This window comes from Cladophialophora psammophila (assembly GCF_000585535.1).
Source record: "Cladophialophora psammophila CBS 110553 chromosome Unknown aczJe-supercont1.2, whole genome shotgun sequence".
Taxonomy (NCBI): domain Eukaryota; kingdom Fungi; phylum Ascomycota; class Eurotiomycetes; order Chaetothyriales; family Herpotrichiellaceae; genus Cladophialophora; species Cladophialophora psammophila.
In genome coordinates this window covers 719,843-736,295 of record NW_006912923.1, presented here as the reverse complement: position 1 = coordinate 736,295, position 16,453 = coordinate 719,843, and the positions used below count along the sequence as shown (strand labels likewise).

Genomic DNA, 16,453 nt, shown 5'->3' with positions numbered 1-16,453 from the left:
CTTGTAGATCTGATTCCGGGTCCTGCCAGCCCATTATTTCGCCCTCAGTTCTCGCACTTATGATGGCATCCACTGGCATGAACATCTCACTGGGTTCGAAAGTCGCCATCATCACCGGAGCAGCCAGCGGCTTCGGAAAAGCCATTGCCAAAGCGTTTCTGCATGCTGGCGCAAAAGTGGTCGCTTGCGACATCAATGCCTCCATGTTGGAGGAATGCCACAAGGAGTTGTCCCCTTTGGGAGCACTCCACATGGTTGTGGCCGACATATCACTCCACGACTCGGCGCCGAATTTGGTAAAGGAAGCTGTGGACCACTATGGCAAGTTGGACATTCTGGTCAATAATGCCGGGATCATGGACCGCTTCGATCCCATTGGCGACATCGATATAGACTTCTGGGACTGCGTAATCACCACCAACCTCACAGCCCCGGCAAGAATGTCTAAATACGCAGTACAGGAGTTTTTGCGCCACGGGGAAGCAGCGGGCACCACGGCCGCGGGCAGCAATCGAGGCGTGATTATGAACGTCGGCTCGATCAATGGCTTCAGGGGTGGGTGTGGTGGTGTGGCGTACGTATCCGCGAAACATGCTCTGGTGGGCTTGACCCGCAACACAGCGTCATCCTATTCGAGTAAGGGTATTCGATGCAACATCATCATGCCAGGCGCCATGAAGACCAACATTCGCGTTGCTTACAAGGATGGATTCAACGAAGAGGGCGGTGCGATCTGCCAAAAACTGGCCGAAGTGAATCCGGGTGAGGTTAATCTTGATCGGTTGGGAAAGCTGGTGGCTTTTGCTTGCTCTGATGATACCGACTATCTGAACGGAGCCATCATCAGCGCCGACCATGGATGGCAGGCCATTTGAAGTACTCTGTAGACGAGTGGGCATTACTAGAAGACGTTCTGGCAACGTTGACATCGATGGTCGAGATTGTCCGCCCGTCTATCCATCACTCCTTTCTAGCATAACTGTTACCGCACATAGTGCTTCTCTTCTTAGAGATAGACGCCCATACATATTGGAGAGTAAAAATTCATACTACGATAGCGGCAAAGAGCAGTATTCATCTAGCTTTATTATGATCGCAAACCTGCACCTTGGGTTTTGACACTGCATTGACAGCTAACTTGGTCGATTTGATACACTAGTGATCAGAGCCGATGATAAAGGTTACACATTAAAGTATGATTGAGCTTTCTTCCTATACATATTCTCACCTGCGAGAGTTGCGCAAGACTAATTCAAATCTTGTGCTCAACTCAAGATTGATGGCCTTCAGCCAACGAATGACTTGCATTCAGTCAGCTCAATGCCGATAGTGAAAGTTCGGGTCGCCCTTTTTGCCGAAGCATCTTCAATATGAACAACGAAAACTTCGATTTTAAAAAGGGTCGTTTGAACCGACCGCACTGAATGCACGTTGATGAGGGCTGGCTTCTGGAGAATGAACATGCACCCACTAAAGAAAAGCGTATGCCGTCTTCATTGAAGAACACATTCCAAGGTTGAGGTACAGTTCTCAGTCTGGGGATCATAAGAGATATGCGTCTCATCAAGGTTATGTTCGAAAAAGGTCCTGTACAAATGCTTCAGAATATGTCTCACGCTAAGTTCGCTCATTCGTGTCTACCATGAAATGTTGACTGCTCGGTGCTTTTGAATCGGGAAGGGGGAAAGACTGATGGCTTACAGGTCCAGTATCAACGGCAAAGGTTGCACTGTGATCCCATTCAGCTTACAGCGTCTGCGAGGCGATGCTATCTCTGATACCAGTGGGGCTCGTTCGAGGGTTAAGAGAAGTGATTCTAAGACCATCATTTGCTCATTGAGAGCTTTCACTCACCTGCATTCGAGGAAAAATTAGCAACATTTCCCGACTCTTCGGGTATCTGAATTGGATTCCCACTGGCGAATCCGTAACACCTACTTCCATCGTTTCTGCTTTGGTATGCATCGACATTTTGCTAGTAGGCGGCGGAGAGGCATTTATTCACGACGATCTTTCTCTGAGGCATTGCTAGTCCATTGATATATGGTCATTTCTTCACAAGGTAATAGCATTAATGCTCTGCAAAAGACCGAAAGAAAGCCTTCAAGACCCTAAAGGCCTTGCTGTGGAAAAAACCTCCACCCCTTTTCAGGCTGGATTCCAAACATTTTTAAGAACGACACGTGCAGGAGCCTCAGCTATTGAAATGCCTCAAATTTGTACCTACCCAACCGCTAGGACGGGATGATTGACTCTCTGTTACATGGATAAAAATTTCCGACTTTTAATCGTCTCGGCTAGCTTCCACAATCTCAGGTCGTACAGCCACAAGTATAGAGGTGTGATTGCCGACCAGAATTTGGCAGCAATAATACCCTATCTCAATATTCATATAGATAGATGAGGCTAGTTAACAAACCTCTTCATTAAAGGGTGTATCTGAAGAACGGACTTTTATCCCCCATATCCAACAATTCACCTTCACTGTATTTCTCCCGAATCTCATCTGGATCCATACGGTCTCTCCTAGTATTTTCGCGCTGATACAGGATGCGCAACGCAAACGCGAGAGCGGCCGCTGTTAGCATGATGGCGAAACTGATCCCATACCCCGGGAAATAGCGAGGCTTGGTGGATTCGAGGTAGATGTTTGAGCCAAATAGACCACCGACGAGATTGCCCACTGTTAAAAGTATTGCCATACCAACAGCACGCTTGGATGATGGGGCCATATTGTTCGCTAAAATAGACAGCGTCAGTAATTTACTTGTGGCTAAGGGGCGTCAGTGCAACTGAAACTTACCGAACCAACCTAAGGCGGGCATAATGGGGCAGAAAATTCCACTTGCGGCGAGGAATAGGAAGCCATATGTCACACCAGGATACTTGGGATGTGGGATAATGATCAGAGCGAGGAAACCACACGCTCCTGCCAGGAAACCGCCAATCACGAATGGAGATCGCTGCTTGACTCTGTCGGAAGCAAGTGCAAGAAGCACAGTCACAATTGTTGCGCAGACGTAGATAGGAACGACCATGAGTTGCTGGTGGGCTTTAAGATTAGCCCCAAGTGATCAAGGACAAGTATAAGGGGTATACTGACAGCTTTTGTGGTGGTATATCCCAATTGCACGACCACCGTCGGGGCTGTGTAAGTGAATCTGACCCCTGTGAGTCCCCTGGCAAAATTGGTCCAGTCTTTCAGAACAGGAGCCTCACCCGTAGACAGGAATTCCATTGCCGAGCCACATGAGACAACCGAGCCATAACTTGTACTCCTTGAAGGCAGCAATGATATATTTCCTATCGATCTTTTCATCGTTGGTGACGCGGCCCTGTCCCGAGCCGGTCTGCATTTGCAAGTTGCCGACTACAAACTTCTTCTCGTCCTCTTCGAGGAACCTAGCGCGTTGGGGGCTGTCAGGGATGGTGAAGGCGGCAACCAAGCCGCATAAAACTGTGAATAGCCCCTCTAATAAGAAAATCCACTGCAGGAGCTTGAAGTTAGCACGATTATCTGTCTAGAAAAGTCGATGATTCCGCTTTAAAGTCTTTCCCCCTTCCTCGAAGTATCCTATTTCACCCATGAGAGAAAAGGCATTAATTCACTCACCCTCCATCCAGCGAGCCCAGCAACACCATCCATATGCTGTATAGCAAAGGCCAGTAGGCCAGAGAACGCGCCGGCGAGAGATGCACCAGCGTAGAAAACGGCAAACCGCGTTTGGACCTGGTATCGTTCGTACCATATGGTCAAGAAATAAGATATCCCAGGAAAGAGTCCTGCCTATGGCCATCTGTGAGCGTGAACAATAGATGGAACAAGAGACCCTACCTCGGCAACACCGAGAAAGAATCTGGCCGCAATGAGACCACCGTAAGATTGAACCTGACTCATGAGAGTCATCACAATCCCCCAAGCAACAATCAGGAATGAGATCCACAAGGACGGCCGGACCATCTTTAAGACGATATTGCTTGGTACTTCAAGAAGGCCATAGGGAATGAAAAAGACCATGACCACAACGTTGTATTTGATTCCCATCAGATTCAGGTCAGTTTGCATTCCCGCAATTTTAGCGTTTCCAACTGACGGATCCCAAATTAGTTAACTTCGAAGAGAAATGGATGATACCAAGAGAGGTCATGCGCAAGGGGGGACAACTCACTGTTGCCGCGATCAAGGTACGCCAAAAGGTAAAAAAAGGTAACTTGGGGAACTATCCACAAGTCCAGTTTTCGAATAACTCTCTTCTTCTCCTCCGGCGTGAGTTCAATACGCGATACTTCGGTCCTGACAAGCTCTTCAAGACGCTCATCAACTTCCTTGGAGTCATGCCCGTTGTGAGCCTTGCTGGCGACCGCTTGCTCTTCGATCCACGCAACCTCATCTTTGTCTGCCATTGTGTTTAAAAGTCAGATGAACCTCGAAGAGGGTATAAAGTCTGGGGTATTCTGCTTAGTGGAGTCTGTCGGTGCTTCCATGCGCCCTAATATAAGTTTTTGTGCAGGCATTCTCCCGAAGTCCTGCTTCGCCGACAAGCAGGGTCGATGGAGCCGACCCAGCAGGGGCAAAATGGATCCGGTTCTGGAGACACCCATCTTCCGGTAACAATTATGCATCCCCGCCTCTTTTTGGTTGACCCGCATTGCCAACCCGGCAGCTGCTCGGCAACGCGAAAATATTCCTCGACTGCCCTTGCGATGATTAACAAAAGATTGCGCGAGTATAGACACATGCCGCCCTTCCGATGCCGGGACTATTAGCGGACAGTGGGCGTTTCAGCAATGTCGTAGCGACATAGGACAATGGAGTGTTTATTGTCATTTGGATACACGGTAAAAGTAGGGGGTGGCCAGCGGCATCGGTTATGCAGTCACCAAAGACACTTGTCGAGAAAGTGTAAGGCATTTCTGTTATTTTTTATACCAAACTCAATCCCTCCCGACTCTAACTCTCAAGTGCTCACAGAAGGATTAAAGTCTAAATGGCCAATCGAAACCCGGAAGATGCTCAGATATTGACCAAACAGTTGAACACAAACAGCTAAACTGTCTAGGCAGGAGAGCTCGATGTGGCAGAGTTGGAGTCTCAACACAAATTATGGTAAGCCACTAAGAAAGAGTTCCAACGTATTAACTATGATTGCTCGTATTGGAAAGCGTCGTACAATACTCAACTGACACAATTCAATTGGACATGAGAAACCTGACCTGAGCGTACTTGTATCGGCGTAGTTTATCCTGTTAGCTCTACCCTGCCAGCCCCGCCGTGCAGTATTTTCGTCGTTAACAGCTGAATGTTGAGTGATCAAAAGGTTGTCCCCCGTTATTCAGTACAGGGACTACGGTAGACTATATAGATAGTACTGAGTAGCTGGGCTGGATCACGTGACTTCCCAACCTTTAGTTTAACACTGAATAAGGATAGCTTTCAGGGAGAGAGTAAGTCCTACCAGTACCGTCGTAACGAATGCCTCAAATCGTTGTCACGGGACACCGAGTCCAAGCGACTGCAAGACTCCCGTGTCAAAGATGCCAAAGCGCAGGTTTGTGGCTGCAAGCCTACTTCCCCCTCTCCTCAGTAGTGCGAGTAGTTCATAGCCAGAAGGACTAACTATGTATCGCAATACATCTTCTCGAGAACGCTAGTAACTTAAAAAGTTTCACCTTTAAAGTCCAAGCAGCATTATTCTAGGCATGGATGGTCAAAATAGACTACTTCATGCACTTCACTGAGGGGTGTTCGTCGGAGTGAAGTCGAAGCCCAGGACAACAGTGTTGGTATTGCTGTAAAGGAAAAGCAAAATAGGAAGCAAGCGAAGTAGCGTGGTCCAAAGGAACTTATTGCCGTAAAAATAATGAAGCCGACCAGGGCTAGCGGATTGGGATAAACGAAGAACCAGAAACGGTGACCCAATCTGTCTGATAGGTAGCAGTGTCCGAGAATGAAGACGACCATAAACAGGTATGGCGGTGCGATGAGAACCAGAGAGACGATATGGCCATAGCCAAGTGTTGCCGTCAGGGTAGGGAAAAAATTCTGGAAGCTACCGGCGACCGCAAGACCCCAGTCGGCTAGGGCCAGAACGTAGGTTTTGGGATCTTGGAAAGCCAGTTTCAGTCCTTGCCATTGACTCATGCCCATTTCCTGATCCAGATCAGCTTCAGCGGCTTCGATTGCCATGCGCCGATTAGCGATGTTGCGCTGCTCTGGAGGAAGAACTTTCCATGTGTGGGGAAAGTCGGGCAGCAAAACTGCGGCAGCGAGTCCAACAACAATGGTGACGCAACCCTCAATGATGTATAGCCATTGCCAGGTAGATATTCCTCGTTCTCCTGCCAATCCGCTCAAGATACCTGCCGCAATAAGGTTGCCAAATGCTCCGCTCACCAAGGAGCCGCAGTAGAAGACGCTCATGCGAAGGGCCAGTTCCTTTCTGGTGTACCATTTACTAAGGTAGAACATCACCCCGGGGAAAAATGGAGCCTCTATGACAGATATCAGTAAAAAATGGAAATTTGCAAGGGAAGGAGAGAAAGCAAGATCAAAGTTCTAGGAGTCTATGCTATTCAGAGGTTGGAAAACAAAAATTGGTCCACGTACCGACAAATCCGAGAAGGAATCGGCAGGCAGCAATTGAGCCATACCCTTTAACAAGAGATGTTATGGCAGACACAAGTCCCCACGCTACTGTACAAGCTCCGAGATACAGTGATGGTCTGCCGATATAATTGAGAAGCATGTTCGACGGAATTTGCATTAGAACATATCCAACGAACAAAATCGACAATCCGGTTTGGTATTGTTGATCTGTAAAGCCCAGATCATCCTGTAAACCCTGTAGACGCGCGGCAGGGTAATTGTTTCTAGTGAAGTCAACTTAGTCCATGAGAGAATAAGGAAAGCCTGAAGCATACCTGTCGATGTAGTTCATGAGATATATCATTAAGACTATCGGCAGGATGCGAACGTCAATCTTGCGTACGAGCTTTTTCTCGACATCTTGCTCCTCGTGGGTGAGCATCCGTAATTCTACCAACTCCTTACGTTCAACTTGGACCTTGTCGCCCAACATAGCTGAATCACGGCATATGTCGTCGCCCATGATGGGGCACTCAAGTGAAGAAAGAAAAGAAGGAAAATGAATGTTTGCTCTCCAGACACGTACAGTCTGGTTGCTGCGGAACAAGGTCAACAGCTCTCCAGCTCAAATAGTTACCGAAGCTACTCATTGGCTTGAGCGTCGGCAAACATGCTGGCAACAAATCATTACTGATAGCCGATGCCGGGCGCCATTGTGAGCCCCCGGCAAAGGCGGCGGGGAGTAATTGGCCGAACCACGATTCTGAGGGTGGCTGGCCGCCTTACGGCTCATAGCCACTAGCGCCTTGGCACCAGTGGAAGGTTATCTCTCAGAATGATAGCTCGTACATACATACATACCACAGATAGATCTGTGTACAACCAGAGAGGATCGTTCCATCACAATGATAATTGACAAGAGGAGCTGGGTGCTTCGTTTTCAAATATCTCCTTTCGAATGCATCGAAAAGGTAAATACTAGCACGACTGCGACACTCCCCGGGCCTTTTACAGCGACTTCGATCTCCTCTACTGCAGGATAACTCCTACAAATCCTTCCGGGGTGATTGAACATTCGATACCACTTTTCCTGCCATCTACTTTTGAAGGTGCGGAGTAAACTGAATCATTCTAGTCGGAGACACAAGATGTAGCGGACACTCCAGTGATCACTCGCGCTCCTTCTCCAGATATGCTCCAGTCTTCACATCCCTATGTACCTGATCAGACTTCCAACAACACTCCCATCGCCTTTCCTTTCAACGCCTCGCCGGCTCGCATTAGCACGCGGGATCTTCTTTCATGCCTTCCTCCAAGAGACGAGGCGTGGACACTAGTCGAATCGTACTATCGCTATTGTGCTTGGCAGTGAGTATTGGAGACGAAAAGCCAGACAAACGGTTGACAGGGTGTAGCCATGACGTCGCTCCCAAAATACCGTTCGAAACGACGTTTGATCGTGTCTATACACTTGCGGAGGGACGTTCTTTATCTCCTCCGGGTCATCCTCAAGAGATTGTCGTCTTGGCTCAAGGCACCATGTTCAACATTGAGATGCCCAATTTCGATTCATCTGCCGAAGATTGGCTGCACCTCTCGGAACGTGCTTTGGTCAAAGGGGACTTTCTCTCAAACAACACGATCGCTGGAGTGCAAACCCTTGTGAGTTCCTGGAATCACCGCTTCTGGCCAGCCGCTTACAATTTCCAGCATCTGATGGCGCACTTGCACCTGTGGGTAGGCTAGCAAGGAGCATCTTGCATCGCTGACAGGTTAACAGGCACTTGGACAAAGGTCGACGCGGTGACAATGCCTGGCCGCTATGGGGTCTGGTCATGCGTTTGGTTCAAGCGGTAAGCGTAGCGCTTGAAGTGAAGGCACAAGGCTGATAAGCTACATAGATGGGTATGCATCGGGACGGTGGTCGCTGGAATTTGCCCGAGAATGTTGTCGAGGAAAGGCGCAAGGTGTTTTGGGAGTGTAATGCTGCCGATATCTTCGAGGCACATTGTTTCTCAAGGCCGTATGGTTCGCCCCGCACATGCCCTGGGCAGAGCTCAAGTCAGACAGATCTTCTATCATTCCCGAGCATTGCGACACCGCCTTCCCCTCTGAGCCACAAAATCTGAATGGGGAAAAAAGCTATTCCAGACTCCGATTTGAGCTATCACAACTCTCAGCTGAGTGTGTTTCCTTAATCAGGAATTTGCGTCACAGCTGATCAAGCTTCAGGATTCTCCATATGGCATTGAAGGTGCGGAAACCAGCGTATTCCGACGTCGTCAACTTGGATCTCAAGCTGTATGTATTTGCAAATGACAACTACCCTGGATGCTGAAACATTCTAGCTGTGAATTTGAACGCAAAACCCCCTTCTCCTTACGTTGCCGAGCAGCATTCTTGTCAATGCCCTCTCAGTATCCTCAAGTTGAAGCGGCGAACGAAGCATCTCCAGAACCATCCCGGAGGTCGATGACCATTTCCTTTCAAGTCCATCTATCTATCCTATCAAGGTTGACTCTAAGCTGACATCGACTAGCAAACGAATCTTGCACTCAACATCTCTGAGACAATCATCAACCTTCATCGACCATATTACGCAAAAGCCCTCTATGATGACATTGATCGCGTCAAGTCTGTCTACGCACCTTCATTCTTGACAGTGATAGAACGTTGCGCAGTAAGGCCGTCCTCGCAATCTCCGTCAACGGTGATTTGATACTGGCAGATTATTATTGGCATTGTGAGAGACATTCATACACGGTTTCCGGCTGTAAGCACCAGGCAGTGGAACTTTTGGGTACGCACTTATTCCTCCGTCCGAAGCCGAAAACGCTCACATTTGTTCTAGTATCACGTATTCGGTTCGGCTCTATGCTTAGGAACGCTGGTGTTGCGCGATCCAGGCAATGCCATGGCCAATTTTGTCCTTGCACAGATTGATGCCGCTATTGGCTTATTCACCTCCCTAATTCAACATGGCGCCAGTACCCCCCGATACAACCGGAACCTGCAGTGGCTCGTGAGGCTTCGCGCACGAGCGTCGTCCAAGATCTCGATGGCCTCTCACGCACAAAAGAGCGACTCACAGCGAGACGCTGAGCTGGACCGGCGAAGAAGTAGCGAGGAGAGAGAGGATGGTGAGGATGTAGAGTTGCTCGGCTGGCGGACCAGGCTCATCGAGCGGGCGGGTCATGAACGTCAGACTATCAGAACTATTCCCCTTGCTACGACCCCGGCCTCTTCTCACACGACAAATATTTCGAACCCACCGCCGAACGACAATTACCTCGGGGGTCCTCAAAGTCGGCAGAGAATGGCAAAAACGACGACGCTCAGCGCAATACATCCTCTGGTTACGCCTGACTCGACGGACGACCTTGTGAGACTAACATCTGGACTGCTAAAGATCAGAGCTGACATGTCGCAGCTACATGAGTTCTGGGATCCAATGCTCCTGCAAGATATATTCGAAGCTCCCCACGACCAGCCAAATGTGAGTGAACATTCAACTTTTTCTAGTATAGCATCTCATAGACCTTCCAGCCCTTTATGGGCAATTGCACCCCCTGGTGGGAATACGCTGCTCCAGATGCCGCTCAAATAAGGACTTGATCAAGTGAAAATTCTCATATATCTATCAATTGAGATGAAAAAGATATGTGCACTCCAGCGAAGTATGAACCCCCTTGGTCGAAGAGTGTCGTATTGGCGCTCGTTGTTGCGAATAGCCCTGATTCGTACAGATAAACATAAAATCCAGATGAACCACGCTCAAAACCATCGCCACCCCAGCTCAGTGACCGTTGACCTTGGCAGCCTCCATGATAGGCAGGCCATTATCGTCAAAGTAGACTGGCACACCGTTGCGGAACGAGTACTGCAATGCGGTGGCAATCTTTGCCGCCTCATAGGCATCATCTGGAGTGCAAGTAAGGGGCTGGTTGTCGAGGACGGCACTAGCGAACTCAGCAAGGTCGTTGATGAACGACTTATCGTAGAGAATGAACGCGTCGGCGGTAGTGGCTGTGCGCACACCGTATGAGTCACGAATCTCGACACGGTTCGATGTAGAATTGCCATTGATGACGGAGTGACCCTTGGTACCACACACGCGGGTCATGCCCTCAAACCCATTGGTGAGTGTGCGGCCCAGGTGGGTGGTGAGGACCTTGCCATTGGCAAACTCAACCAGACCCCATCCGTTGTCGCAGGTCGCCGTACTTGGCAAGGTCGTTGTAGACAGCCTGCTGACCCATGGCAATGACTCTGTTGACCTGCTTCCTGGGGTTGGTGAAGCCCGACTTGACATCCAGGAAGTAGCGGCCGATGTCAATCTGTGTTATGTCAGCGAGGTAATCCAACCAGGGATGTGAGAGACCGACATCGTGAACACCCATGTCAACAAAGATGCCTCCGGACTGCGCAGAAAAGGTGACGAAGAAGCCTATCGGATGATTAGCCAGGATATTCTTGGTACGAAAGTCAGAGGAACCGCTTACCAGAAGGGTCCTGTTGGTCAAGGCAGGTGGTCTCGACAGCGTGAATCTCGCCCAGTGCACCGTTCTCGACCAGCAGCTTAGCTGCACGGTACGAGTCATCGTCTAACACAGGTCAGCCTCAAACACCCCAAGCACAGAGGCCCATGGCACCCACATCGTCTACAGAAAGGAACCAGGAACTTCAAGTGAGGATTGGCCGCTGCCTTGGCGCGGACCTGTTCAGTCGTGATGATGTCCACCGAGATCGGCTTCTCGCTCATAACATGCTGGCAGCAGTCAGCTTTAAGGGTTCCAGAATATAGATAGACCATTTTTGGCAGACTTACGAGACCTAGGTCAAGAGCCCGGCAGATGAGGGGAGCGTGAGTAGCCGTCGCGGTGGAAATGAGGACAGCCTCTGCACCGCTGTTGTTCATGCAATCCTCAGGATCCGCGAAGAACTTCACAGAAGGTGGAAGGTTGGCCGCGGCCCATTCACCACTACCGGGCTTGGTGTCGCAGGCGGCGACGAGCTCGATGCGAGGCTGCTGGAAGGCGAGGATGCGAGCCCGGATGGCACCTAGCCGGCCGAGGCCGATCAGGGCAATCTTGAGACGACGAGGGTGAGTAACCATCTTGTACCTGTTCACTGCCGTCGTCATTCGACTACAGCGGCAAGCAAACAAAATGGGAGTTGGGAAATGCTGAGGCGCGTCTTGGTCGCTTCTACTGCTATATCTCGAGGTTTTCTATCGCAAGAGCATTGCGCACCGGAAAGATCACGACCCGGGGCCCCTTGGCTCAAGACCCCAGTTCGATACCAGTGCATACTGAATCACTCCTCCATCCGATGAGGACCGGCGTTGACCGGAAACAGCTTCTACAGCATGATCGGAGCTTTTCCATCCCATCCAAGATTATCCGGACATTTTGGGGTGGAAATTCTCCATGTCCGACTACGGATGTCCAACGTTTTTGGCCGATAGTGTTCCCCGGAATTGGCTTGGAGATTCCTTGGATGCCACTTGAACCGGAGTTTTGCTTTGACCCGCAGCTGTTCTGATCATCCTGTATGTACAACTACAGCTACTACCTTTGCTTGGATGCGAATCTATACCCGTTCTCCCACCCGGTGCGTTGCCGTCCTCCCAGCTCCGTTCATCCTGGGTAAATCGACGTCTTCAGTATTTGCTTCCACCCTGCTTGCGCGCTGCCGATCCCGTTGTCCTCCGAGCTCATCGCTGCCACTGTGTTGTCTGCTTGGAGAACGTCTCCGGCGATGCACACTCTCTCCCGCTTCAGACCAGATCTACACACTGACCTTTGATGGTCACTTACCGCGCATGACTACTGAGCAAGCGAAAGACGAGACGATTTTTGTGGTCTGCGGCCCAGCCGGCTCCGGGAAGAGCACTCTCGCTTCCTATCTCTCCCAAGAACTCGCCATTCCGTACCTAGAAGGAGACGATGTACGTCCTGCTGTTTTTTTTCTGGCGCAGAACTCTCTTAACATGCACAGTATCACTCCCCAGCCAAAAAAGCCAAAATCGGCAGTGGCATTCCACTGAATGACGCCTGATTGCAAGGTGCCTGATCTCTTTGATTCCAAGTGGGGTTTGAGGAAATTCCCAACGAGTGTCATCGAATTTTGCTTCCACAATTAGATCCAACACTCTCTTCGACACCGATCTCGCTGGTGTGTTCCACGGTTCCATAAAGCAATGAGTAAAAAAAGGAGACGAGGCAAGCTTCTTCGACAACAGGACCAGGATTCTGGTGGCGGCATGCGCTGCTAACCCCGCCAGGCGCTCCACGGAGGGTATTCGACCGTCTACGCCACCGCACATATCCCCGATTATGTCGGTCTCCGTGACGCACTTCAAATGGTCTTCTCATTATATCCGACACGAGATGAGAAACGCCCAGGGCAGGACAGCTTTTCCTCACGGCAAATGGTATTGGATCTATCCATTCTCATCTTCTGGATCTGTAAAATAGGAGTCAGAAAGCCAGGCCGGGCCCTTTAACATCTAACAGCCATGTTGCCCCTGCATGTTTGCCAATTCGTTCACTGTGTCAGTTTGATACAGAGTTAAACTCTCTGTGTACGAATCCCCGCTCCCACGAGCGCTGTTCCCTCCCAGCAAGACTTGTGACATGTCCGAATATCCATATCCGCATCCGCAAGCTCATGCCCGCGAGCAAGATCTCGCCGGCAGAGTTGCGATCATCACGGGGGCGAGTCGAGGCATCGGTTATGCGATTGCGCTTCACCTTGCTAGGCGTGGTGCCGGCATTTTGGCGACCTCCACAGGCGTCAGCACGCATATCGACAAACTGCGTGACGAGGTCAGCTCCGCCTATTCACACTCCGACATGCAGCCTCCGAAAGTGGTGCATCTTGTCCTCTCCCTGACGGATCTTGAAGCACACCGCAAGATCGCAAATGCAGTTCAGTGCGAATTTGATGGCTACACAGACATATTCGTCAACAATGCCGCAGTGGCTGAACGCACATACCCTGCTGAGCTCGAGGCAGAGACATTAGACAGAATGCTGCTATGTAATATCCGAACGCCGGCGATGATCGTGGACGAATTGGTGAAGCGACGATGCTTCAGGAGGGAAAGTAGAATTGTCTTCATCAGCAGCGCTGAGAGTTTAAACTGCGACCCTTCAGTCACCATCTACGCCTCGACAAAAGCAGCGAATGAAGCGATGGTTCGCTGCTATGCCAATGCATTTGGCGGGAAAAATCCCGCGTTTGACTTCATGGCCGGAAGTACCGCCAACAGCGTGTTCACGGGTCTCGCGAAAACGTCGGGACCACAGCAGTTTGGACCGAAGTTGTGGGAGGAATTGCAAGGGTTTTGGGTCAGTAGACAGGCCATTCCACGGCTGGCCAACCCTGATGATGTGGCAGACGTGGTGGGATTTTTGTGCGGCAGAGATGGCAGATGGGTCACAGGAAGCAAAGTCAGCGCAAATGGAGGAAGTATTGCAGTTTTCTAGTTAATATGTTGGCATGGCCCTAACTCTGTAGGGTAGGTTAACACATCACATGATGGCACCGCAGAATTTTCCACCTACCGAGCTACATGGGTCGCTGTCAAACTAGATAGATTTCTCCTCTCAATCTGGAATGATAGCACTGGGATCTTTCCGAGTCTGAAGCAAGGATATTAGATGAAGGTGTGCGTTTGTTTTACTGACTCGACCGGCACGATAGAAATGTCATGATCTGATTCAAACGATTTGCTACTAAATGTATCTTCTCTGAGTATCACATCGGCCTCTGGGAGGTGCTGTAGCTGTAATCAACATACAGGATGCTCGTAGGAGTACGGTAACTCGAGGGAGCGAGACTCCCGAGTTCCATCCAGATTGAATGGAGACGAATGTCCTGTTGCTTGATTAAGAAGTTGGACGACCCATCCCATGTACCATCTTATAAGCTCCGGTCTAGATAAGTTTTGTTTGTAAAATTCTCTCGGACTTTTGCTTGCTATGCTAAGGCATGCAAAGGAAGTCGAGGAAACTTTCATTGGCCGGTCTTGACGCGGTCACCTGGGTTCTGATGGAATGACACCTAGGACGAGTTCACCACATTCTCGACGAATAGGTATAAAAAAAATGGCAGGACCTAGTATTGCTGCTGTACTGACGAGATGACGTTCTTAGGAGCCCGGGCTCCATGATTTCCTCCACACGGTGCTCTTGACAATCGACACCACTGGTTTCGGCTGTATTAACCCCTTCAAATTAAAGTTTTGGTTATCGGTCTGCTGTGTAGACCTTTCCAGCCACTGCTCCGCGGACATTATTACGGACATGTGAATAAATCCGAAAACAGCTTTTCGGTGACATTTCCCTCATTTTATTTTACCAGAGATTGCTCACTACTTCTCTTCAGCTTGATATCTCACGGAACGAAATCAACTATCGTCAATTAACCATAGTCATGGTGAAAACGCTGTCGTTCGCCGACCGCCAAATTCCTTCCCCGGGATTTGGCGCGATGGGCCTCAGTTTCGGGTTGGGATCCAATTTGAGCCTGCAAGATGCCGAACCGGTACTGCTGAAGGCACTCGAGCTAGGGTGCACTTTTTGGGACACTGCGGTAAGTCCTAAGTTGGGCTGCTGTGGATTTCAACGATGTTGAAGGACTACGAAACAGGTTGTCTACCGAGCTGGTGTGAACGAGAAACTTCTTGGTGACTTCATTAGAAAGCACAACGCTCGGGACAAAATTTTTCGTACGTGACAGAAAGATTTGACTGATTGGAAACGCCACGACTCATGCGCAGTCAGTGGCGTCAAAGTGCGGTTTCAACTGTCTGAATAGTGGGGATATGACGGTCACGAATTCAGCTTCTCACATCAAAGAATATATCGAGGGCTCGATTGAAAGACTCGGTTTCGCGCCCGATCTCTACTATCTACACAGAATTGACCCGAGTAAGTGTGTTGGTGGTAAGATTTGTCTCCATTGCTAAGATATACACCTAGAAACGCCTCTTGAAGAATCCATTGGCGCACTGGACGAGATCCGCAAGGCTGGCAAAACCAAGTACATCGGTCTTTCAGAATGCTCAGCCAACACGCTGCGTAAGGCGAACTCGAGTGAGTCGCAGAGACCATGTGATTATTTTTTAACCTTCTCTTATACTATCTACAGTCGCAAAAATCGACGCTGTTCAAGCAGAGTATTCAGCCTTTGAGACTTTGCACGAATCAGACGGCCTGATCGCTACAGCTAGAGAACTGGGTGTAGCGTACGTGGCTTACAGCCCTCTTGGTCACGGATGGCTTGTCGACGACTTTCCCTTTAAGACGCCGGACGACTTTGCGCCAGATGATTTTCGTCGTACAGGTAAACTCTTGTAGGTATATTACTCTATCAGATACTGACGTTACTTCTCTCAGCCCCAAAATTTCAGGGCGACAATTTTTACAAAAATAAAGCCATTGTGGAAGCGCTCAAGAAGCTGGCTGCTCGCAGAGGCTGCACTCTTGCTCAAATAGCCCTCGCATGGGTTGCCGCTCAGGGAATGATTGCGATTCCTGGCACGACCAAGCCGGGACGACTGGAGGAGAACTGGGCCTCCAGAGATATCGACCTGACGGAAGAGGAACAACAAGAAATGCGAAGAATTATTGATGCGGCAAAGCCACACGGAAATAGATACAGCAAAAGGGCGCAATCTTTAGTGGGTCATTGAGCTGAGTCGTCAGTCGCTAGGCATCTAAACAACCCCTAAGTACCTCATGCCTGGGAGTTTCTTATAGCCGAAAACTGCTCCAATTGCATTGCCACGACCTTCCCGGGTATGAAGGGAACTATTCGACCTTGATCAGAGACTCTGGCTTCTGAAATATGTCGTCT

General features: G+C 49.7%; 8 protein-coding genes across 8 annotated transcripts; 4 read left to right on the top strand and 4 right to left on the bottom strand.

Moving 5' to 3' along the window:
• Window positions 1–62: 62 nt before the first annotated feature.
• A1O5_01582 (uncharacterized protein) lies at window positions 63–875 on the top strand (the record flags this gene model as incomplete). Its single annotated transcript, XM_007742198.1, has 1 exon — window positions 63–875. One exon carries the CDS (start codon window positions 63–65, stop codon window positions 873–875), a length of 813 nt encoding a protein of 270 aa, XP_007740388.1.
• A 1,551-nt stretch (window positions 876–2,426) lies between these two features.
• A1O5_01581 (uncharacterized protein) lies at window positions 2,427–4,404 on the bottom strand (the record flags this gene model as incomplete). Its single annotated transcript, XM_007742197.1, has 7 exons — window positions 2,427–2,740; window positions 2,804–3,044; window positions 3,104–3,161; window positions 3,220–3,488; window positions 3,614–3,787; window positions 3,836–4,089; window positions 4,170–4,404. 7 exons carry the CDS (start codon window positions 4,402–4,404, stop codon window positions 2,427–2,429), a joined length of 1,545 nt encoding a protein of 514 aa, XP_007740387.1.
• Window positions 4,405–5,689: 1,285 nt separating this feature from the next.
• On the bottom strand, window positions 5,690–7,109 carry A1O5_01580 (uncharacterized protein; the record flags this gene model as incomplete). The annotated part of the gene is made up of 3 exons (XM_007742196.1): window positions 5,690–6,492; window positions 6,608–6,870; window positions 6,922–7,109. The coding sequence occupies 3 exons, from the start codon at window positions 7,107–7,109 to the stop codon at window positions 5,690–5,692; spliced, it is 1,254 nt and encodes a 417-aa protein (XP_007740386.1).
• Window positions 7,110–7,778: 669 nt separating this feature from the next.
• A1O5_01579 (uncharacterized protein) lies at window positions 7,779–10,201 on the top strand (the record flags this gene model as incomplete). The annotated part of the gene is made up of 13 exons (XM_007742195.1): window positions 7,779–7,954; window positions 8,002–8,248; window positions 8,297–8,319; window positions 8,367–8,439; window positions 8,488–8,609; window positions 8,657–8,770; window positions 8,819–8,887; window positions 8,935–9,076; window positions 9,126–9,266; window positions 9,315–9,386; window positions 9,438–9,968; window positions 10,017–10,082; window positions 10,133–10,201. 13 exons carry the CDS (start codon window positions 7,779–7,781, stop codon window positions 10,199–10,201), a joined length of 1,845 nt encoding a protein of 614 aa, XP_007740385.1.
• Window positions 10,202–10,382: 181 nt separating this feature from the next.
• Window positions 10,383–10,709, bottom strand: A1O5_01578 (oxidoreductase; the record flags this gene model as incomplete). Its single annotated transcript, XM_007742194.1, has 1 exon — window positions 10,383–10,709. The coding sequence occupies one exon, from the start codon at window positions 10,707–10,709 to the stop codon at window positions 10,383–10,385; it is 327 nt and encodes a 108-aa protein (XP_007740384.1).
• Window positions 10,710–10,773: 64 nt separating this feature from the next.
• Window positions 10,774–11,702, bottom strand: A1O5_01577 (oxidoreductase; the record flags this gene model as incomplete). The annotated part of the gene is made up of 5 exons (XM_007742193.1): window positions 10,774–10,923; window positions 10,972–11,033; window positions 11,089–11,190; window positions 11,243–11,354; window positions 11,415–11,702. The coding sequence occupies 5 exons, from the start codon at window positions 11,700–11,702 to the stop codon at window positions 10,774–10,776; spliced, it is 714 nt and encodes a 237-aa protein (XP_007740383.1).
• A 1,522-nt stretch (window positions 11,703–13,224) lies between these two features.
• A1O5_01576 (uncharacterized protein) lies at window positions 13,225–14,079 on the top strand (the record flags this gene model as incomplete). Its single annotated transcript, XM_007742192.1, has 1 exon — window positions 13,225–14,079. The coding sequence occupies one exon, from the start codon at window positions 13,225–13,227 to the stop codon at window positions 14,077–14,079; it is 855 nt and encodes a 284-aa protein (XP_007740382.1).
• Window positions 14,080–15,028: 949 nt separating this feature from the next.
• Window positions 15,029–16,289, top strand: A1O5_01575 (alcohol dehydrogenase; the record flags this gene model as incomplete). The annotated part of the gene is made up of 6 exons (XM_007742191.1): window positions 15,029–15,187; window positions 15,245–15,323; window positions 15,379–15,525; window positions 15,577–15,690; window positions 15,746–15,940; window positions 15,994–16,289. The coding sequence occupies 6 exons, from the start codon at window positions 15,029–15,031 to the stop codon at window positions 16,287–16,289; spliced, it is 990 nt and encodes a 329-aa protein (XP_007740381.1).
• Window positions 16,290–16,453: the final 164 nt, after the last annotated feature.